The sequence below is a fragment of the Trachypithecus francoisi genome, unplaced genomic scaffold (genome assembly GCF_009764315.1).
Source record: "Trachypithecus francoisi isolate TF-2019V2 unplaced genomic scaffold, Tfra_2.0 Lachesis_group20, whole genome shotgun sequence".
In the NCBI taxonomy this organism is placed as follows: Eukaryota; Metazoa; Chordata; class Mammalia; order Primates; family Cercopithecidae; genus Trachypithecus; species Trachypithecus francoisi.
The window spans coordinates 12,063,158-12,087,329 of NW_022681466.1; the positions used below are offsets into that span (position 1 = coordinate 12,063,158).

Below are 24,172 nucleotides of genomic sequence, written 5' to 3' on the forward strand. Positions count from 1 at the left end.
ACGGCTGGACACTCTTCATGTCAGCAAGGATCCTAGGTGCTGGGGGCGCAAAGACAAGCCAGGCCTGGAAGACCCACCCAGAGCCAGGGGAACCCACCCTGAATACATACTCGCCAAGCCACGTGCTGCGGTTGGGGGTCCCAGAGGTGTGCTCAGGCCGGCCTGTGGGGACAGCAAAGTGGCCTCCCCGAGGAGGGGGCCTGTCCTCAGTGTTTCAGAGGCCTCACCTTGTCTCAGGCTTGAAATATTTCCTGAAGAATGCCGTTTTTGAAATTTATTTTGTAGAGAAAAAATCCAAGTATTGAAAGGCTCTGGCCGGGCGCGGTGGCTCAAGCCTGTAATCCCAGCACTTTGGGAGGCCGAGACGGGCGGATCACAAGGTCAGGAGATGAGACCATCCTGGCGAACACAGTGAAACCCCGTCTCTACTAAAAATACAAAAAACTAGCCGGGCGAGGTGGCGGGCGCCTGTAGTCCCAGCTACTCGGGAGGCTGAGGCAGGAGAATGGCGGGAACCCGGAGGCGGAGCTTGCAGTGAGCTGAGATCCGGCCACTGCACTCCAGCCTGGGCGACAGAGCAAGACTCCGCCTCAAAAAAAAAAAAAAAAAAAAAAAAGAAAAGCTCTGCTTGAATTTTTAACAACTACTATATCAAGAAAAGATTTCTTTTTTTTTTTTTTTTTTTGAGACGGAGTCTCACTTTGTTGCCGGGGCTGGAGTGCAGTGGCTGGATCTCAGCTCACGCAAGCTCCGCCTCCCGGGTTCACGGCATTCTCCTGCCTCAGCCTCCCGAGTAGCTGGGACTACAGGCGCCCGCCACCTCGCCCGGCTAGTTTTTTGTATTTTTAGTAGAGACGGGATTTCACCGTGTTAGCCAGGATGGTCTCGATCTCCTGACCTCGTGATCCGCCCGTCTCGGCCTCCCAAAGTGCTGGGATTACAGGCTTGAGCCACCGCGCCCGGCCCAAGAAAAGATTTCTGACTTAGGTGGCCCCTTCGGAATATCCGACTCCTGTGCTGGCTTCTGCGTTGCCTTTGCAGGCCTGTGTTTATAGGTGTGGTTTTCTTGTTCAGATGGAACTCTGTGGTGTTACATGTGGCCTTCTTTGTTTTGTGTTACATATTTTTCTCAACTTTATGAGATCAGACCAAATAGAGAATGTTAAAGAAAAAAATATTTTGGGCAATTAGAATTGCAAGAATGTCAAGAAGAAATATGTGTACTGAATAGCAGGCTGTAGATACCATGTCACTGCTCAGATCTTAAGATCCGTAGCCGAGAGAGGCTTTGAAGCACCTGGGGAAGATGTGTGTGCCGCTCTGCGCTTGTAAAATTCTGGACTTGACTGTAGAGCTCGCTTTGCCGCCAGCTGGTTTAGTCGTCGATAATCCCTAAGGATACCTGCATGTGCCGTTGCCTTCATCACCAGGACTTGGAGGAAAATTGCAGTGATGCTGTTTGTTATTTCACGTTGATAATTCCTTCCACCTTTGGCCTTGTCCTACGGTAATTCCTCATTTCGGATTCCTTTGAATAGCTGGGTCATGGGAAGAGTTCTACCGTTATTTTACCAAGGTGAGGTTTGCTAAGCCATCATTCTTATGTAGATGGCAGAAAAAGCCATTCAGAGAAAACATCTGAGTCGGTTCCCGCCAGGTTAAGCAGAAAGGGGATTTGCTGAGGATCTCCAGAAGACCTGAGAGCCGGCCCCTGAAGTTACCGTAGACCTCAAGGGGGCTTCTGTAGCTGCTGAGCAACTGAGACATTGGAGGAGTCCTGGAGGACCTGCCACTGCCTCGTGAGGAGCCAGGCGCCGCTGCCACACAGCTCACAGGGTGCTCACCTCCCTGTGGAACGGGGGCCTGGAGTCTCGGGGTCTAGAGTTTGATCTTGTAGGTGCATATGATCATAGGAACCCAGGTCACATGCTGGCCCCTTCGCTGCGGGAGTCAGGACACAGTTCTTCTTTTCCCCACCTTAGTAAGCTAGGACCCGGAGCATAAGAAATTGTCAAGATGTACGGAAGGTGTTAAAAAGATGATAGGGAACTGCAGATGGCAGGTATCTGCCGTGGTTCCCCATGGGGCATCTTAATGGCCAGCTTATTACTAGGTTTTCAGCTGTGCAAGACCTTTGATTTACCCATGCCTGTCATCTCTGATACCCACTTAGCAGCGCCTGCTGTTCCCTATTCTCTTTAAAACCGAGGCTTCTTTCTTCCTTGTCCCATTCCACTCTTGCCACACCTAGCTCCGGCCTTCTTATTTCACCATGATAGCTTCCTGGCTAATTTCCCTTCCTCCATTCTTTTTCTTCCCAAGTAAATGTTAGCCCTTGTCATTAATGTTAGACGTCATCTTCCTGAAAATATCCATTTACCCAGGTTTATGCCGTGGCAGCTGCAGTGGGGCCCGGAGGCCTTTCTTCCAGGCCTCTGTTATTGGAATCCACCTCCCGCGTCTATTTGGAGCTATGGGGCCTTTGGAACGGCTTCATGAGATGCGTCGGCCCAAGCAGAAGGCTGGTACAGCAGCAGAACAAAGCTCCGAGCATTCCGAGAGGTTTCTGTTGAGAAATGCCTTGGGCTTATGTCTTCAGCCTGCCTGGGAGCCCTGCGTATTTTTACTTGCCTTGGGGTAGATTTGATGAAGCCTGTACCATGGGTAACATATTGCTGGATAATGAAGAGTGGAAAGAAAATTAGCCCAGAATGAATGACTCAGTCCCATGATAATGTGGCTAATTTTAATGTGCATCAGGAATAGTAAAGCTGTGGCCCAGTGTGTTATCAAATAAATCTCTAAACAGCCTTGAAATCATTCCATTTATTGAAAATTGAATTTTTTTTTAGATGGAGTCTCACTGTGTTGGCCAGGCTGGAGTGCAGTGGCATGATCTTGGCCCACTGCAACCTCTGCCTCCCGGGTTCAAGTGATTCTTCTGCCTCAGTCTCCTGAATAGCTGGGATTACAGGTGCTCACCACCATGCCTGGCTAATTTTTGTATTTTTAGTAGAGGTGGGGTTTCACCACATTGGCCAGGCTGGTCTCAAACTCCTGACCTTGTGATCCGCCCACCTTGGCCTCCCACAATGCTGGGATTACAGGCATGAGCCACCGCGCCCGGCCTGAAATAAATTTCCATGAAATAAATATTAGGAAATTAGCCAGGCATAGTGGCGCGTGCCTGTAGTCTCAGCTACTCGGGAGGTTGAGATAGGAGGATCGTTTGAGCCCTATTGAAGCAATAGGCTTCACTTTGTATCTTGAACTGGGAAGGAGTGGAGAAAAAAAAATATTAGAGCCCTTTGCTATACTTATTTTACAAAGACCAATTATTTGTTGGTTTTTAAGGACTAGAGTCCCCAGGAATAAGTGAAACACGGCTCGATCTCTCAGTGTGCCCAATACCGCTGGCACCACATTCCTCACGCCAGCCCAGCTCGCTCGTTACCTGGGATACTCGCCCAAGCTTCAGCTGACTGAGCAGGTTATTTTCTGTATCTTCAGGGTATAAAAACAGTTGTATAGACATACATGCACAACCATGAAAAAATGTTAAACGATTGTGGTAAAGTCATTTTTATCCCCACTTCTGCCCCCACGCTTGTGGAAATAACATGTTTGTGGTAGATGGAAAGTGCGTAGGCAGAAGGGCCAGGGACAAAGAAGAACAGATGATCCACGTTCCTCTGTGGAGGTCAGAATCGCGCGTGACGTCTTGTTGTTTTCATTTGGTGTGACCTTCTATTTGGAATCACAGTTGTGGGTACAGTTTCGTGCCCCCCTCTTTTCAGTTATGTGTGAGCATGTCCTGTGCCATTTAATATTCTTTGAGAACATATTTTTTAAACAGCTCTACTGAGATACAATTCAGCTACCCCAGAGTTCACCCGTTTTTACCAAGAGTTCACCAACAGTTGTGCAACCTGAAAGTATGTTTTTGTAAAGGACAGATACTATTTTATCATATAACACTGTTTAATATATGCGATTTAATTATGTCCTTCAACTTGGAACTTTAGGCTTCCATAGAATACATTTTATCATATTTAGATTTTATGCTGTTGAATGACTTGGAATTAATTTGTAAGTGTATATACCCTCGTATTTTTTGCTCTGTGACAAAATATTTTTATTTTCGCTTTTTAGGTAAGGAGACTGAAGAATTTTTTCTTTTTTTGTTAATTTCACCCTATAAGGCGTTTCAGGTAGAGGCAAAGAAATGATTCCTGGCTCCTCACTCAGTCCTTGGTGGGCTGACTGGCTGTGCGCACTAGGCCTCAGGGCAGAAGCGGTTCTTTTAGAGACCACAGGCGTAGTCTCGTGGGTTCACAAACCCGCTCCAAGGCTGACCATTTGTTTTTGGAGGAACCGCAGAAGGATTCAGTATAGAACTCCTTAAGAAAGGAGTTTCTTTAGTTTGTTTAAAATAGTCACAACTTTTTTTTTTTTTTTTTTTTTTTTTTTAAGACAGAGTCTTGCTCTGTCGCCCAGGGTGGAGTGCAGTGGTGTGATCTCGGCTCACTGTAACCTCTGCCTCTGTTCGAGCAGTTCTCCCACCTCAGCCTCCCGAGTGGCTGGGACCACAGGTGCACGCCACCACAGCCGGCTAATTTATTTATTTTCCTTTTTAGTAGAGACAGGGTTTCACCACATTGGCCAGGGTGGTCTCAAACTCCTGACCTCGGGTGATCCATCTGGCTTGGCCTCCCAAAGTGCTGGGGTTACAGGCGTGAGCCACCACGCGTGGCCAAAACAGTTACAATTTCTATAATAAACTTTTTTTTTCCCCAGAATAAAACTAGCACCTTTAAAGTGAGCTATAATGATTCCTTTTATGAAACTTATTATGTATGCAGTTCTTATTTTGACTTTCAGAAATCTAAATTTCTCAAGGGTCTGTGATGTTGGAACTCAACTCACACCAAGTCCCTTGTGCAGTTTGCGTGGCGCAGGAAGGGGTGAGCCGAGTGAGGACTGCAGCACTCCTCACTTGTGTGCGAAGGTCGCCGTGGGTGAGGCCTCCTCATCCCTGAGGCCGAAATTTTCCTCTTCTCGTTTCCTTTTGATCAGGAGGTTCTACAGGGGTGGAGGCAGATTTTAAAAGCAGTCATACATAGACAGAATTTGGCCTAAAAAAAGAGTAGTGCTTAAATCTAAATGAGGCCTCTGGCTCAACGTAACAAACTGAGCTCATAAATTCAAGCACCTCTCCCCTCATTCCCAATTCCCATTGAAACTCATAAATTCAAGCACCTCTCCCCTCATTCCCAATTCCCATTGAAACGAACAAAGGAATATAAAAATAGGGGGTCTCCCAAGCTAACACAGTTGCTGCTGGTGATGATGGTCTTGTTTTGGACTTCAGGGTTTGCTTGCAGAAATTCAGTTGGTTGTGCTTCCTGCGGGCTTGGTGCTCACTTTGTAGCAGTGCTTGGAATGGAAGTGAGGGGGCAAACTGGCTTTTCCTTCTCTTGAACAACTTGGTTATCCGCCTCCCCTTCCCTGTGAGGTATATCTACTCTCTTTGCTATATGTTCTAGTTTCTGACTTTCTTTATAAATTATGCATTTGTGTAGCTTCGGCTTTGCTCCGAGTTTCTGCTTGATGCTGTGAATCCTAATGAGCGCTCCCGGGAATTGGGTGGATTTGGGTGGCTCTGCCTTCAGACAAACCAGGGGATCGTGAATGCTGTGACCCGTGTGGCAGCCCCAGTCTTGCATTCTGTTTATTTTCCACCAGTCTCAGTTGTTGATGTTGGGAGGATAAGTGTGAGCCACACTCGCAATGTGGGGAACAGAAGGCAGTGATTGGGCTGCTGAACATGTTTAATTTCTTCATTCGGCACGTGACTTAGGTGTCACTGCGTGTCAGCCTGGGAATTTATACTCAAGCTTGTTTGTGCCACCTGATCACCTGTATCTTTTTAAATATATATGATTTTATCCAATCAGTTATGAAGGAAGACTCCAGTAAGGAAATCCCTTGCGATTTGGTTTGGATTCTTTGGGAGGTGACAGGCATTAATACGTCTTTCACCTGTGAGGTGACATGCTCTGAGCTTACAGGCCTTCGAGTGGAGGTGATCTTGTCTGCAGGCCCTGTGTGCAATTCTGACACCCAGAAGCTCTGAACACTGGATTATTTAACAGCTCATTTGGCGACAATGCTTGGCCTGAGCTGGAGTGAGACTGAACACTCTTGATTGATTCCATGGAGAGTGGAAATGTTAACATGGTGAATGTTGGGTGCCACTCCAAACCCTCCTGGGTGTGTTCACCCTCCTGGGTGCTGCTCCAAACCCTCCTGGGTGTTTTAACCCTCTTGGGTGTGTTCTGTGAGACAGGGCAGAGGGATCACATTATCCTTTCACCAAGGTGAACACTGGAATTTCAAAACCAAGCTGGCACCAAAGGACCATCAGCAACACTGCCCAGGCTGTTATAATACCATCAGGACCCCACTGCTTGACGGCCCCCAGCCTCTCCCACCTGGAATCCAAAGTGCCGTGGAGACCTTGAGCCGGGGAACAGGATCCTTAAGTGTGTGCTCCAGCCTTTAGGGGGTGCCTCCAGGATGACTGGGGAGAGACCTTGAGCTGGGGCACAGAGTCCTTAGGCGTGTGCTCCAGACTTTAGGGGGTGCCTCCAGGATGGCTGGGAAGACCAGTCATGAGTCAGAACTTCAGAATCTGATCACTCCTTGGCACCTAAGAGGTCATTTGTCTCCACCCCCTCACTTTAAGGATGAGGAAATTTTTCAGGAGGGATTGAAATTAACTGTCATGTCCAAGGCCATGCATTGTTAGTGAGCATTTAAGGTTTTATAGTTTCTCAAAATGATACTCTTTTCAAATGCAAAATTAACCTATGGGGATATAACCATGTCATCTTAAATTACGTTGCATTGGAGGAAAATGTCTTAAAGTCAAAAAACTTATTTTATGTAATATTATGCAGTTTTTGGCACATTAAATTTGATAGCCCTTACATTTTAAACATTCTGTAACTGTTATTAAAAAACATTAATCAAGAGTTTTTGGAGCGAGGTTGCCATAGAAATGAAAATAAAATGCCAAAAGACGTTTTAGGTATAGCTAAGAATTAAAAAACTTACTGAATTTGAGACTGGGTGTGGTGGCTCACACCTGTAATCCCAGCACTTTGGGAGGCGGATGCTGGTGGATCACCTGAGGTCAGGAGTTAGAGACCAGCCTGGCCAACATGGCGAAACCCCATCTCTACTAACAATACAAAAAGTTAGCTTGTCATGCTGGCAGGCGCCTGTAATCCCAGCTATTTGGGAGGCTGAGGCAGGAGAATTGCTAGAATTCAGGAGGCAGAGGTTGCAACGAGCCGAGATCGTGCCACTGAACTCCATCATGGTCAACAGAACAAGAGTCTGTCTCAAAAAACAAAACAAACAACTGACCAAATTTGAAATTAGGCTCACAGTGTTAAAATTTGCAGAGGAGCAAGACGTGTTTTTTTTGGCTTGAGGATATGTGGTAGCACTGTGTTTTGCCCAGTTTTGGAGTTAAATTGGTAGCTAGATGTTAGAGCAAACACATTGTTCTGGTTCATGTGTCAGTGTATTCTCAGGTGTTTTTCTTGTTTTCTTTCAAAGTAGAATGCAGGATGTAGGGTTAGGTGTGTATTGTGTAAACAAGGATGAATCAAATTAATTTCTTTCTTGTCTTGGTTCTTGTCTTTGTATAGTGTAGCTAATTTCACACATTCCAGCTGAGGGCCATGCCTTCCTATTGCTGGCCTGTAAAGAAGTCAGAAACGTCTTTCTCAGTAGCATTTAGTGAGTCAGGAATACCACACTCACTGACAGGCACGGTGAGGTGAGGCCCCTTAGTCATCCCATGGGACTCAAGGATGATTCTTGGGCTTCTATTAGTACTTTTGTGTGAGGGACTCAGAGATCTTCAGAGATCATTTTTATAATTAACTAGAACTACTCATTTGACTGGGAATGTTAAAGTTTAAAAATTTAATTAGCTGCATTTGTAGAGGTGGAGGGAATATGACTTGTCTAGAATGACAGCCGAGATAGCAGAAATAGGAATAAAGTCAGAGGTGTTGGGAATGCCACCTCACCGCCCTGTGTCAGCCTCCACTGCCTCCCCAGCCCTGGTACACAGAGGAGGAAGGAGACCCAGCAGCCGCAGGGCCTCTTCACCCAGCGAGCTTGCCCTAGTCTTGGCTGCCCCACTTGCTGTCTCCCTGGACTTGCATCCACCCCTTACTCCCTGGATGCCCTGCTGGGAGGGGAACACCACCACCTAGTTCATGACCCTTTGGTGAAGGATGAAGTAGACTGCGTGTCTACACTGCACGGCTCAGGGAACAAGCACCTTAGCACAGGGAGGTCACCATTGATCAGAAGTGCTGGGACTGAGCCCCAAACCTGGCTGTGAACTTCCGGGGGGCAAGAAAGAACAGGGTTGTATGGGAAGTTACTGAGCGTACATCAGCCCAGAAAAACAGCTTTGCCCACCTTTTCCTGGGGCACACAGAGCATATGGATCAACAGGGAGAAAGCACTGCCAGACAAGCCCCAGGGCAGCGGTGGTGGCACTTGGCCACGGGAGCAGCCGGTGGGTGTCTCCAGTTGGCCTGTTAATGCTGTTTCTTCCACTGGATTTTGCTACAGGAGCCTGACATCAGTTTAAGGCATATTCTCTTTGCAGATTAGGGACAAGATAAGAGAAGACAGTTGGGAACCAGTTAAGCTGTGGGGAAGCACACGGTCTATTATGAAAATTAGAGAGCCTGATGGTGTAGATTGTTTTCTCATTAGAAGGCTTCCCTTCCCACAGAGGGCCCCTGCAGATGGCTGTAGGCAAAGCCAGCCTCTTCCTTTAGGAAGCAACTTGGAACTTGCTCCAGGGTTTAAATCAGTTCCTCCCCACATTACAGAGCATGAAAGGAACACCCTTGATTTAAAACCGTTGTGAGGCAGGTGTTCACAGTTGTTCACCGTGGCCACAGGAAGACCGCAGAAACGTTTCCAGGAAATGTCTAGTTTTAAGCAGTTTATCCTCAAAGGCTGAGTTTGCTATACAATAATTGGGATTTGGGATTATGGATACCGATTACTTAAATATTACTTAAATATTGGATGACTAATTAAATACCGTGACTTTTGTTGTTCTGATTTTCAGTGCTTTCTCCTGATAAAAGATGAAGATCTAAAACCGAAACAAGAGGAATGATCTGTTGGAAAGAATGAGACAGACTTATTATTCTTAGATAGTATAGTTGTATACTTTCAAAACCTGAAAGAATCACCAAAAAGCAATTACATTTAACTAAGAATGTAGTAAAGGAACTAACCATTTTTCTTGTATAGCAACAATTATCAATAAGAAACTGTTATGGTGAAATACATATTTCCCTGAAATACTCATGAAATATCTGGAAATAATTTTAAAATTAAAAATTAAAAACATTTTTATTGGTGATAATTTTATACATTCATGAAATCAAATCAGAGTGATTGAGATACCTATCACCTTAAGTATTTATCATTTTCTTTTTTCTTTTTATTTTGTTTTGAGATGGAGTCTTGGTCTATTGCCCAGGCTGAGTGCAGTTGTACAATCTCAGCTCACTGCAACCTCTGCCTCCTGGGTTCGTTCAAGTAATTCTCCCGTCTCAGCCTCCTTAGTAGCTGGGATTACAGGTGCACACCACCACGCCTGGCTAATTTTTGTGTTTTTAGTAGAGATGAGGTTTCACCATATTGGCCAGGCTGGTCTTGAACTCCTGACCTCAGGTGATCCGCCTGCTTCAGCCTCCCAAAGTGCTGGGATTACAGGGGTGAGCCACCGTGCCCGGCCTATCTTTTCTTTATGCTAGAAACATGTGAATTATTTTCTTTAGGTATTTAAAAAATGATTTATTCGTTTATTTATTTTTAGAGATGGGGTCTTGCTGTGTTGCCCAGGCCAGAGTGCAGTGGCTGTTGGCAGGCACAGTCATTGCACACTGTACCCTCAAACTCCTGGGCTCAAGCAATGCTCCTGCCCCAGCCTCCTGAGCTGGGACCACAGGTGCGCACCACCACACACTTGTAGCTGCTCGAAATGTACTGTCAATTAAATTAATGTTGACTGTCATCACTCTACTGATCTGTGGGACACCCAGATCTTAGGAATAATCCCAGTAAGAAATGCACAGGATTTATTCGTGAAGAAAACTGTAAGAATGTTACTGAAAACAGTTAAAGGAGCATTGAGTAAATGGAGAACCGTCTTATGTTCTGCATAGAAAATAGAATATTATGAGGATGTTACTTCTTAATGTTAAGTTCAAATTAAACTTCATTGCAATTTTAGTTCAGTGCAATTTTAATAAAAATCCCAATGGGATTAAAAGATGGAAGAACTGATTTGAAAAAGATAAGTGAATATAAATAGCTAAGTAAAATAAAAAAAAATGTGAGGGTGAAAAATGACCCAAGTATTATGAAATATAAATTAGTTAAATCAATGTAGTACTAGTAGAAGTATTGGTTGATAGGTTAATGGGATGAATTTGATTACCCAGTAATAGAATTTTGTCTCTGTGAGAATTAATATATGTATCTGTGCACACCTATGAGTTTGGGGCAGATTATTTAACAGAGATTGACACAACTGGCTAGTTTTATGAGAAAAAGTTAATCCTTATCTTGTATCGTATACCAGAATAAGTAACATCCAGACAGCTGAAAGGGTCAGTGTAAAACAGAAACACCGCACCGAAATACAGTCTTCCCTCATTCCGCAGATAGTTAGCGGCTAGTCAGGGCCAGGGTTTTGCTCAAACGAGTGGACTTGAGCCTCTGGCCCACTGAGGAGTGTCGGTGGGCTGGCGCTGTGCCAGGAGGAAAGGACAGGTGCGATCGCAGCGTTCCCCAGCTGGTTCCACCCCGATGGGGGGTGTGGAAGGTGTGTTGAGGGGTATCCAGAGAAGGCCTCCCCAAGAAATTGATCTTTAAACTGAGATCCAAGGAGAGAGTCAGAGCCGGCCAGGTGACCCCGGGGAGGGGAACTCCCAGCAGAGGGAACTGTGGGTTTGAGGGCCGAGAGGTCAGTGTGGCCATGCCACAGTGTAAGTACGAGGAATGGGTAGATGGTCCACGGAGGGTGAACAACGCAGGCAGTGAGAACAGCGAACAACGCTAGGAGAACCAGGCAACATCACTGATGTGAACGAATGCAAACTAAATCAATACGACAGCTTTTCTCATTAAATGATTGATGATTTTAAATAACAAGGATTTTATATCTGGTTTACTATCTAGTGGGAGTGTAAATTTGTGTATGCAAAGGAATTTGGCAGAATGTATTGAGTGTGTTAAATTGTTTGTATCTTTTGATCAAATACTTCCGTTTCTGGAGATTTATCATAGCCTGAGAATAGCCCTTCCTGCTATGTCCCTCTCACCACCTGCCCCCCTTGCTGTGAAACCCTGCCTTCAGAGAAAGGGCGTCACTCCTGCCCTAGGGCTGGGGTAGCCAGGTGACAGGTGGAGGGCTGGCTGAAGGGCAGGTGGGTGGGGAAGGGGCTCAGTGTTCTGGGGGATGTTTTAAAAGCTGGAAGAATACATAAATGAGTTCCATATTGAAATATATATATATATTTTTTTCTGTTATGCTTTCAGATGAAGACAGTCAGTGTTGCCTTAGTTTTGTGCCTGAATGTTGGTGTGGACCCTCCCGATGTGGTGAAGACCACGCCCTGTGCGCGCCTGGAATGCTGGATCGGTGAGTACCTCTCTCACCCGCTGCCACGAAGGCCCTCTGGCTGGCTCTGGGCTGGGCGGGGCTCGCCAAGCCTGTGGTGGGTCCAGGGGTCTGTCTCCAGCTGTGCAAATCAGGATTTTTTTTCTTTTTGGAATCACATCACCTTTAAGTAATTTCAGATGCATTCACCTGTGATGTGTAGTGGAGAAAATGTTTCAAGAAAAATTAATAAGATAATGATTATTGGGTTATATAATTTTCTACTTTAATTTTGTTCTGTCTGGCATAGTATCTATGTACACTTAAAAAAAGTGGAATGACTGATACCTGCATGGAAATGTAGAAAAGGTAAATGGAACCATTTCCAGCAAAGCGTCACGTAAGGGATCATGGCCCATAATAATAATGGCTAGCATTTGCTGAGTGCTTCCAATGTGCCAGATACCACTTTACAATTCACAATGCTCACAACAACCCTGTGTGGTGTTTACAATTCACAATGCTCACAACAACCCTGCGTGGTGTTTACAATTCACAATGCTCACAACAACCCTGCATGGTGTTTACAATTCACAATGCTCACAACAACCCTGCGTGGTGTTTACAATTCACAATGCTCACAACAACCCTGCGTGGTGTTTACAATTCACAATGCTCACAACAACCCTGCGTGGTGTTTACAATTCACAATGCTCACAACAACCCTGCGTGGTGTTTACAATTCACAATGCTCACAACAACCCTGCGTGGTGTTTACAATTCACAATGCTCACAACAACCCTGTGTGGTAGGGTTTATTGCTAATCTCCATTTGAGAGCTGAGGAACATGAGACATAGAGATTAGTAATTTGCTCACAGTTGTCCTGTAAGTAGCAGAGCTGGGATTTGAACCTATGCAGTTCAAGTCCAGAGACTGTGTTTTGTTTTTTGTTTTTTTTTTTAATTGTGGTAAAACATACACAACACAAAATACCATTCTAGGAATTATTAAGTGTATACAATTCAACGACATGAAAGAATTCATCATGTTGTGCAAGCATTCTCACTGTCCATCTCTAGAACTTTTTCCCCATCCCAAACGGAAACTCTGTCTCCATGACACAACTCCTCATTCCTGCCTTCCCCCAGCCCCTAGTAACCACCATTCCACTGTCTGTCTCTATGCATTTGTCATTCTAGGGACCGCATATCAGTAGACTGATAAGGTATTTGTCCCTTTGTTTCTGGCTTCTTTCACTTAGCATAATGCCCCCAAAGTCCATCCACATTGTAGCATGTGTCAGAATTTCATTCCGTTTTAAGACTGAATTGTATTTCATTGTATAGATACACCACACTTCTTTATCCATTCATCTGTTGATGGACATTTAGGTTGTTTTTACCTCTTGGCTACTGTGAATCATGTTGCTATGATATGCGTGTACAACTACCCGTTTGAGTCTCTACTTTTCATTCTTTTGGATATATACCTAGGAGTGGCATTGCTGGATCACATGGTAATTCTGCGTTTAGTTTTTTGAGCAATCAACCTGTTGTTTTCCACAGTGGCTGCACTATTTCACATTCCCATCAGCAGTGTACCAGGATTCCAGTTTCTCCACGTCCTGGCCGACAGTTGTTATTTATTTATTTTTCTAATGGTCATCTTAACGGGTGTGAAGTGGATCTCGTGGTTTTAACTTGTATTTGCCTAATGATTTGTGATGTTGAGCATCTTTTATGGGCCTTTTGACCATTTATAGGTCTTCTTTGGAGAAATGTCTATTTAAGTTCTTTGCCCATTTTTGAATTGGGTTGTTTATTTTGTTGTTGTTGAGTTGTAGGAGTTCTTTATGTATTCTGAATATTGGTCCTTTAGTAGAGGTACGGTTTGCAAAGTTTTTCTTCCATCAGAGACTGCTCTTAACCATTCCACACTATATCTACTTTTCTTATTTTAGCATCAAATTTATTGAGATACAACTTTTTTTTGATTTTTTAAATTTTGAGACCAAGTCTCACTTTTGTCGCCCAGGCTGGAGTGCAGTGGCATGATCTCGGCTCACTGCAGCCTCCACCTCCCAGGTTCAAGTGATTCTCCTGCCTCAGCCTCCCAATAACTGGGATTATAGGCATCTGCCACCATGCCCAAGCAATTTTTGTATTTTTAGTAGAGATGGGGTTTCACCATGTTGGCCAGGCTGGTCTCAAACTCCTGACCTTAGGTGATCCACACGCCTCGGCCTCCCAAAGTGCTGGGATTGCAGGCATGAGCCACCACACGCGGCCAAGATACAATTTATATTCAGTAAAGTTCACATTTTTTAGGTGTACATTTCTTTAAGTTCTGACAAATATATACAGTCATGTAACAAATGCCATAATCAATATATAGAATATTTCTGTCACACCAAGGAAGTTCCCTTGGGCCCCTTTGTAATCGATCCCCTCTCATTTCTCTGGCCTCTGGAAACCATTGATCTGATTTTTTCCTTTTACAGAATGTCATTTAAGTGGTGACGTATAGTTTGTAGTTTCTCGTATCTTGCTTCTTTCCTTTAGCAGAATTTGTGATTCATCTGTGTAGCTACGTGTATTAGCAGTTTTTTTGCTTCATTCCATTTTTGTGGCTCTCCCACAATTTGTTTATCCATTTACTAGCTGACAGACATTTGGGTTGTTTCTAGTTTTTGGCAATTATGAATAAAATTGCTATAAGCACTTGATCTTTGTGTGGACATATTTTCTCTGGGTAAATATTCTGCCTCCCGGGTTCAAGCGATTCTCCTGCCTCAGCCTCCCAAGTAGCTGGGATTATAAGCATGCGCCACCAAGCCTGGCTAATTTTGTATTTTTACTAGAGACAGGGTTTCTCCATGTTGGTCAGGCTAGTCTCGAACTCCCGACCTCAGGTGATCCACCCACCTCGGCCTCCCAAAGTGCTGGGATTACAGGCATGAGACACTGCGCCTGGCCAAGTGTATGTTTAGTTCTTGAAGGAACTGCTGAACTGTCAGTTTTTTAAAAGATTTTTTAAAATAATGAATAGATGTCTTTTATATTTACCTTCATATTTATTGTTTTGAGGACCATTCATTTCTTTCCACAGTTCCAAGTTTCTATCTGGTATCATAATCATCATGCCTAAAGAACTTACTTTAACATATCTTGCAGTGCTGGTCTATAGGCATTAAATTTTCCTAAATTTCTGTTTGGAAAATTCTTCATTTTGTCTTTGTGGTTGAAAGGTATTTTTTCTGGGTATATAATTTTCTGTTGACTCTTTTAGCACTGTCTTTTAAAATAGTCACCTGTTATTTTCTGGCTAGCAGTTTCTGAGAAGTCTGCTGTAATTCTTTGTTTTTCTGTATATTTTGTTTCATTTTTCTCTGGCAACCTTCAAGATGTTCCCTTTGTATTCTCAGTAGCTTTATCTATAACCTATTAGTTTTTTTTTTTGTTCGTTTGTTTTGGAATTTATTCTCCCCACCCTTTTTTTTCTTTTAGAGATGGGTGTCTCTCAGTGTCACCCAGGCTGGGCTGTGCTTGAACATCTGGGCTCTAGGGATCCTCTTGCCTCAGCCTCCTGAGTAGCTGGGACTGTGAGTGCACAGTACTGCACCTGTGAAATTTATTCTTTTTGGGTTTCTGTGAGCTTCTTGGATGTGTAGTTGGATGTCTTCATCTTTGAAAAATTCCCATTATCTTTTCCAATATTTATTGATGGTTTCTCTCTCTTCTGGGACTCAGCTCTCTGTGTATTGCACTGTTGGACATTGTCCCACAGCTCTTCCGTGTGTCTCTCTCTTCTGGGACTTAGCTCTCTATGTATTGCGCTGTTGGACATTGTCCCGCAGCTCTTCCGTGTGTCTCTGTGTTCTGGGACTCAGCTCTCTATGTATTGCGCTGTTGGACATTGTCCCGCAGCTCTTCCGTGTGTCTCTCTCTTCTGGGACTTAGCTCTCTATGTATTGCACTGTTGGACATGTCCCGCAGCTCTTCCGTGTGTCTCTCTCTTCTGGGACTTAGCTCTCTATGTATTGCGCTGTTGGACATTGTCCCGCAGCTCTTCCGTGTGTCTCTCTCTTCTGGGACTTAGCTCTCTGTGTATTGCGCTGTTGGACATTGTCCCGCAGCTCTTCCGTGTGTCTCTCTCTTCTGGGACTTAGCTCTCTGTGTATTGCGCTGTTGGACATTGTATCGCAGCTCTTTCTGTTTGTTCTCTCCCATGTCGCATTGAGCTTTTGTGAGTCTGCTGATAAACCAGTCAAAGGAATTCTTTTTCTCTGATATTGGGTTTTTTATTTCTAGCATTTCCATTGACTATTTTAGTTTCCATCTTTAGGGGAAAGGCATATCACCCGTCTTTCCTTCTAGAACCTCTGCTACGTTCATCATAGTTACCTTAGAGTCCTTGACCTATAGTTCAGAAATCAGGGTCAGCCCTGAGTCTGAGTCTCCTAATTCCTTTGTTATCTCTTGACTGTAATGTGCTTTTCCTTGCTTTTTTGTGTGCTTTATAAATTTTAATTGCATGCTGGACATTGTGTGTAGAACAATAGCGAATGAGGTAAGTCGTATAGTCTGTAGTTTAGTAAGTAGTTAACTGGGGTTGGAATTTGTTGTTGTAATGGTTATACCTACTGCAGCAGACACTTAGTTCTTAGAGTGATTAGTTGGTGCTTGTATCAGTCAAGGTTCTCCAGAGAAACAGGGGCAGTAGGGGTGTGTGTGTGTGTGTGTGTGTGTGTGTGTGTGTGTAAGTGTAAGTATGTATGTATGTATGCATGCATGTCTTGTAGTCTTCAGGCAGAAATTTCTTCTTAGGAAAACCTCAGTTTGGCTCTTAAGGCCTTTAACTAATTGGGTGAGACCCCCCATATTACCAAAGAAAGTCTCCTTGAAGCCAGCTGGTGGTGGATGGCACCATGTGTAGAGAGTACTTTCACAGTGGCGCCTGAAGCCAGCTGGTGGTGGATGGCACCATGTGTAGAGAGTACTTTCACAGTGGCGCCTGAAGCCAGCTGGTGGTGGATGGCACCATGTGTAGAGAGTACTTTCACAGTGGCGCTTGAAGCCAGCTGGTGGTGGATGGCACCATGTGTAGAGAGTACTTTCACAGTGGCGCCTGAAGCCAGCTGGTGGTGGATGGCACCATGTGTAGAGAGTACTTTCACAGTGGCGCCTGAAGCCAGCTGGTGGTGGATGGCACCATGTGTAGAGAGTACTTTCACAGTGGCGCCTGAAGCCAGCTGGTGGTGGATGGCGCCATGTGTAGAGAGTACTTTCACAGTGGCGCCTGAAGCCAGCTGGTGGTGGATGGCGCCATGTGTAGAGAGTACTTTCACAGTGGCGCCTGAAGCCAGCTGGTGGTGGATGGCACCATGTGTAGAGAGTACTTTCACAGTGGCGCCTGAAGCCAGCTGGTGGTGGATGGCACCATGTGTAGAGAGTACTTTCACAGTGGCGCCTGAAGCCAGCTGGTGGTGGATGGCACCATGTGTAGAGAGTACTTTCACAGTGGCGCCTGAAGCCAGCTGGTGGTGGATGGCACCATGTGTAGAGAGTACTTTCACAGTGGCGCCTGAAGCCAGCTGGTGGTGGATGGCACCATGTGTAGAGAGTACTTTCACAGTGGCGCCTGAAGCCAGCTGGTGGTGGATGGCACCATGTGTAGAGAGTACTTTCACAGTGGCGCCTGAAGCCAGCTGGTGGTGGATGGCACCATGTGTAGAGAGTACTTTCACAGTGGCGCCTGAAGCCAGCTGGTGGTGGATGGCACCATGTGTAGAGAGTACTTTCACAGTGGCGCCTGAAGCCAGCTGGTGGTGGATGGCACCATGTGTAGAGAGTACTTTCACAGTGGCGCCTGGTTCATGTTTGATTGAATTGCTGAATGCTGTGGCCTGGCCCAGTGGACACATAAAGCTGACCAGCACAGTCCTCCTGTGTTAGAGTGGGTATAGGCATGCCAGGGGGTTTTCCCAGGGTTCCTGCTCCACCCCTAGCCTGAGCTGTGCCTGCCCACCTGCCGCACCGAGTGGTCCCTGGCTTTGCCTGTCTCCTGGCACGGGATTTCCATTGCTAGTGACCCAGCGCCAGGCTGTGGAGTGGTGGGAGTTCTCTGTGGTCCTGGTTTCTCTTTAGTCGCAGGCAGGCCCTGGGTGTCTGGGCCTTGGACGGAGTGCAGTTGCAGTGTTTTCGCCTGTCCCCCCAGTGGTGGCAAACGTCTGCCTCGGTTCAGTGTAGAATTCTGTGCCCAGGGTGTGTTCTGCTCCTATCCCAGGAGTTGGCCGTTTTGCGCCTTCCCTCACCCCATCCTCCATGCCCTTCACCTGTGTCTTGGGACAATGTGTTCTAAGCCCATGGTGAGCAAGGTAGGTTTTGTCTGTCTCTCCCCCCACCTTCCAGGTACAGGAGTGTTTGCCTGTTCTTGTGGACTGAGGGGCTTCTGGCCCCTGGGATCTGGCTTGGCTTCCAGGGGAGGAGGTCTCGGGGGACAGGTGGGCTTTAAGCCTCTCCACACTCTGTGCTGCCCCCAGTGGGCAGTGAGGGTGCACGCAGGGGAGTGTGAGCGCCCCTTGTGCCTGGACCCCCTGCGTTTCCACACGGATATGCGAGCCCACAGTGGGGCCTGGAGGACGCATTACCATCTTAGCTGGTTTCTTTTGCAGACCTGTGCTCTTCGAAGGTGGCCTGTGTGTGTGCCTGGGCTCTCAGAGAGGACGGGCTGTGGGATTTGGTTTATTTGTCTGCCCTGCGGCCTCAGCTCTCTTATGAGCGCAAGAAAAGTGATGATGTTGCTGATTGTTCAGCTTTCTCATGTTGATAGGATTGGAGCAACTCTTCCCCCCCAGCTTTCTACATCCTAAGCAAAAGCAGAAGTTCCCTTTATTACTTTAACAAAAATTACAAATTATTCTCAACCTGGGCAGCATAGTAAGAGACCATGTCTCTACAAAATATCAGAAAATTAGGGGGGCATGGTGGCTGATTTTGAGATGACAGATATGCCTGTAGTCCCAGGTACTCTGGAAGCTGCAGCAGGAGGATCACTTAAGCTTGGGAGGTCGAGGCTGCAGTGAGCTATGATTGTGCCAGTGCACTCCAGCCTGGGCAACAGTGAGACCCTGTCTCAAAAAACCCCAAATTCTTCTCATCTAAATCTAATCTGATCTGAATTGGAAATAAATGTGTTTCCTGCATTATTTGGCTGTCTCACTACGTGAGGGTGTTTTAGGATGACAGTACCCTCACCCCTTCCAGGCTGCTTGTCCCCCACACCCCATGATGGAGCAGCTGTGTTTTGTGGCTGATTTTCTCAGATGCTGTCTTGGCTCACTGCTGGCTCCCGGTGACTGTGCTGGTTGAAATTGACTTCTTATTAGCCACCGTGGACTCTTTCCGCTTCATCTGTCCCTTGTCACAGCTGAATGTAATCAGTTGTTTTCTCTTCCTCTGCAGTGATGCTTATGTGAGGCTTTTAGAGGAAGCCCTCCTCATCCAGATCCCTGTGTGTGCTCTGGGGACGCGCAGGCCCTTTGGGGTTGTGTAGGTGGTGTCGTCTGAGGATCCGAGTTGCTCTTCCCGGCCTGAAGAGCCTGAGACTTTGTCAGAGCTCACCGCCCTCTCCCACACAGTCTCTTTGAGCAGTATTTAGACAATGTTAATGAGAATGGAAAGAACTCCATGCTTCTTTCTTGGTGTGAAAGATCCAGCAATTGAGATTTCTGAAAATTGTGTTTTAAAAGTTTTTCTGCCGTTTAGAAATGTAGTCTACTTTCTGATAATTTCAGGTGAGTTTTAAGTTTAGAGGGACATGTGCTTTTTCTAAGCTGGAAAAATTTTATTTGGCCTTTATTAAAAAGTGGGCAGGGGCCTGGTCCTGTGATGGTGGTTTTAACAATATGGCATGAGAGGACAAGAAGCCTAGTGATTGGAATCAGCACATTTGCAGGAGTGTATAGCAGCCCACATTTTATTTTTTAGTTTATTTATTTACTTTAAAATTTTCATTTTTCTGAGGTAGGACCTCACTCTGTTGCCCAGGCTGGAGTGCAGTGGTGATCATAGCTCACTGCAGCCTCAAACTCCTGGGCTCAAGCCATCCTCCTCCCTCAGCTTCCTGAGTAGCTGGCACTGTAGACGTGCATCCCCCACGCTTTTAAAATTTTTTGTGGAGACAGGGTCTCACTTTGTTGCTCAGGCTGGTCTCGAACTCCTGGGCTCAAGTGAATCTCCCACCTCAGCCTCTTCAAAGTGTTGAAATTACCGGCATGAGCTACCACACTAGGCCCATTTTTTATTATGAAAAAAAAAGTTCCAAAAGTTGCAAGTATAGTACTAAGCTGTTTCCTTTCTGATTCATTGAGAGAAGGCTGCTGACATGGTGCTTCAGCACCTCTGAATTCCTTAGTGTGTAATTCCTGCCAACAGGGAGTTTCTCTTTCCAGACGACAATGCAGTCACCAAAATCAAGGAGCTTCGCATGGACGTGTGACTGCCACGTAAGCCTCAGCTGCATGCAGGTTTGCCAGTGTCCCAGGAATGTCCTTTGTAGCACAGAATCCTGCTCATCCATGCGCCATCCTCATTTCCTCTCACTCAGTCTAAAGCAGTTCCACAGGCATTCCGTGACACCCCGACCCTGGCGTGTGAAGACGGCAGCCTCTTGGTTTAGTAGAATGTCTCTGGTGTCTCCTAATGATTCCATTTAGGTCATGCCTCACTGGCAGGAGCATCGCGCAGAGCTGCCTGCTTCACGCGGGCTGCACCGGGTGGTGCGGGGCTGTGATTTATCCATTACTGGTCATGCAGATCTTCTCAGCTGATTAAGCTGGCGCCTGCTGGACCTCATGTGAAATTCCCCTTCGTAGTTGAAAGGTATCTTCGGGAAGAGGTGCTTTGAGATTGTGCAAATATTCCTTTCCTCGTCACTTTCAGTTTCTTCATTTTGAACTCATGGCCTCCATTTTCATTCAGTGGATTTAGAATCCAGTGTTATCCTTTGGTGCTGAGCTTGTCTCCCTCTGGTTGTTGGGAACCCACTGGGCCGGATTTTTTGACTTCTGTCTTGCTTCCATCATTCATGGAGCACGTGGTTACTTTGTCTTATCTAGTCTTTTTCGCAGCCTCGTTTCTCCTAGTGGAATGTGGTGTTAGAAACTGAGATGTGGGTGCCAGGTGTTCTCTTTGAACTGTCGTGCTATTGCTCCCGGGACCTGTCTTGCTGGACATAGCAAGGAAATGCATGTGTGTGCATACCGTGTGTGTGTGCGTACTGTGTGTGTGCATACTGTGTGCATGGGTGCATACTGTGTGCGTGTGCATACTGTGTGTGTGCATACTCTGAGTGCATACTATGTGCGTGCATACTGTGTGTGTGCATACTGTGTGCGTACTGTGTGTATGCATACTGTGTGTGTGTGCATACTGTGTGCGTGTGCATACTGTGTACATGTGCATACTTTGTGTGCATACTGTGTGCATACTGTGTGTGTATACCGTGTGCGTGTGCATACTGTGTACATGTGCATACTTTGCATACTGTGTGCATACTGTGTGTGCATACCGTGTGCGTGTGCATACCGTGTGTGTGCATACTGTGTGCATGCATACTGATGTGTGTGTGTATACTGTGTGTGCATACTGTGTGTGTGTGCATACTGTGCGTGTGCATACTGTGTGTTTGCATACTATGTGCATGTGCATACTGTGTGCTTGTGCATACTGTGTGCATACTGTGTGTGTGCATATTGTGTGTGTGCATACTGTGTGCTTGTGCGTACTGTATGTGCTTGCATACTGTGTGTGCATACTGTGTGCGTGTACATACTGTGTGTGTGCATACTGTATGTGTGGGTGCATGCTGTGTGCGTGTGCATACCGTGTGTGCATACTGTGTGCATGCATACTGATGTGTGTGTGTATACTGTGTGTGTATACTGTGTGTGCATACTGTGTGTGTGTGCATACTGTGCATGTACATACTGTATGTGTGGGTGCATGCTGTGTGCGTGTGCATACTGTATGTGTGTGTGCATGCTGTGTGTGTGTGCATACTGTGTACGTGTGCTTCTCTCTCTACACATTTGTCTCAGTATTTCTGTACCTCTCTACATTTACATTCATGCCTATTCCACCTCATGGGGGTTTTCCGTATTTGTAGCTCCATCTTCTGACAGCGACAACCTTGTATCCTTTGTCCTTATTGTATTGGCTAATGTGGTGCCTCCTCCTGTGTGGACCCTCTTCTCCTCTCTGCCATTGCTGTCCCTCTCTGACCCCGTTATCCTTTGCCGTTTCACCCCCAGTGTCTGCCTTTCTCACTGTCCTGGTCCAATACCCATATGGTCACCTCCCTGCAACCACACCTCTCCTTCTTCCTCTGCACGGGCTCTGGGCCCAGTCAGACTTGACAGCTCATTCCAGGCCACTGTGGCTCCCATATCCTGGGGCAGATACCAGCTTTGCCCAGACCCACCTTGTGGCTTTAGGATTGTTAAAAGAAGGGATTTTAGCATTTTCAACAAGTGCTTTAGGTTTCAGGCCTGGCCAGCCAAGGGAAGGATGATACACCAGTAACCAAGACTGGGAGCTGGGCCGGCTGGGCAGATGGTGGGATTCCATTTGCACATGGTGAGGTGCTTCTAGGAACCTCCGAGTGGAGCCACCATCCAGCGGAAAGCAGATCTGGTGGGAGAAGGGGGCTTGTTATAGACTAGAGGAACCAGGGGAGGTCACCGCATAGCACGAATTAGACCAGAGGGTGTGGGGCAGAGGCAGGGCCCTGAGGGTGCAGAGAGGGGTACCAAAGAGGAGGACCAGCGTGCTTCTGGATGAGTGCATGGAGGAGCTTCTGGTCAGCATTGTCAAGGCTGAGAGGTGGGGACCGGGCTGATTGTAGCGACCTGAAGAGTGAAGGCAGATGAAGTGGGGAAGCTTGTGGGGCGGCTTGGCCAGGAAGGCGAGGAGTGGGTGCTAGTGATGGGGCTGGGCTCGGCGATGGGTTTGCTCTGCCTTCCTCAAGATGAGAATGACTGGGGCTGTGGAGGAAGCCTTCCTTACAGGGATTGGTGCAATCAAATTACTTAAAAACCTGTTACCGTTCAGAAGTCAGAGCTCAGGATTTTATATTTGGTCTTAGCATTTTGAGATCTATTACTGGAAATCGAGATTTTGTGTTAAGACTCCAGCTTTATTCCTTCCAGCTGTGCTACACATTTAACTGTTTTGGGCCTCAGTTTCCTCATCTGTAAAGTGGAGCTAGTGGGGTTGGGGAATTAACTGGGAGCAGAGACCCAGTTTGGTGCAGAGACTGGTCCTCACCTCCGCCGCCCCAACCCCAGTCCCTACTTCTACCCCAACGTCACAACACCTCAAATACCCCGACCGCTATGTCACGGCGCCGAAGCATCCCGACCCCTACAACCCTGTCTTAGTCTATTGTTGCTGCTCTAACGGAATACTCAAGACTGAGTAATTTATAAACGACAGAAATGCATTTCACACAGTTCCGGGGGCTGAGGAGTCGAAGATAAAGGCACTGGCAGGCCTGGTGTCTCCTGAGGGCCCTGTCCGTCTTCCAGTGCTGTTAACACTGTCCTGTCAGGTGGAAGGGACAGAAAGGCAGAAGGTGTGACGAGTTCCCTTCAGCCCTCTTATGAGACACGATCGCCTCCTGAAGGCCCATCTCTTCATACTATCACATTGGGCTTCTGTTGCAACACGTACATTTTGGGGGACACATTCAGAACATAGCACCAGCCCCAGTACCCCCCTACAGATCACCCATACCCCTCCCCAACATGCCCCAGTACTCCTACTCTAGATCACCCACACCCCCCCAACACACCCCAGTACTCCTACTCTAGATCACCCACACCCCCCAACATGCCCCAGTACCCCCACTCCAGATCGCCCACACCCCCCAACATGCCCCAGTACTCCTACTCTAGATCACCCACACCCCCCAACATGCCCCAGTACCCCCACTCCAGATCGCCCACACACCCCCCAACACGCCCCAGTACTCCTCCAGATCACCTACACCCCCCAACATGCCCCAGTACTCCTCCAGATCACCTACACCCCCCAACATGCCCCAGTACCCCCACTCCAGATCGCCCACACCCCCCCAACACGCCCCAGTACTCCTCCAGATCACCTACACCCCCCAACATGCCCCAGTACCCCCACTCCAGATCGCCCACACCCCCCAACACGCCCCAGTACTCCTCCAGATCACCTGCACCCCCCAACATGCCCCAGTACCCCCCTCCAGATCACCCACACCCCCCCAACACGCCCCAGTACTCCTACTCTAGATCACCCACCCCCCCAACATGCCCCAGTACCCCCACTCCAGATTGCCCACACCCCTCCAACACGCCCCAGTACTCCTCCAGATCACCTACACCCCCCAACATGCCCCAGTACTCCTCCAGATC

At 46.7% G+C, this 24,172-nt stretch overlaps 1 protein-coding gene across 2 annotated transcripts in view; it reads left to right on the top strand.

The window, feature by feature from the left end:
- RPTOR (regulatory associated protein of MTOR complex 1) overlaps positions 1 to 24,172 on the top strand; it is a 418,953-nt gene that overhangs the window by 66,608 nt on the left and 328,173 nt on the right. For both annotated transcript variants that reach the window (XM_033182532.1, XM_033182531.1), the window contains exon 2: positions 11,662 to 11,764. Coding sequence is in view for 1 of the 2 variants with exons in the window: in XM_033182531.1 (XP_033038422.1) it covers positions 11,662 to 11,764 (103 nt within the window). In the remaining variant the exon portion in view is untranslated. The remainder of the gene's footprint in view (positions 1 to 11,661; positions 11,765 to 24,172) is intronic.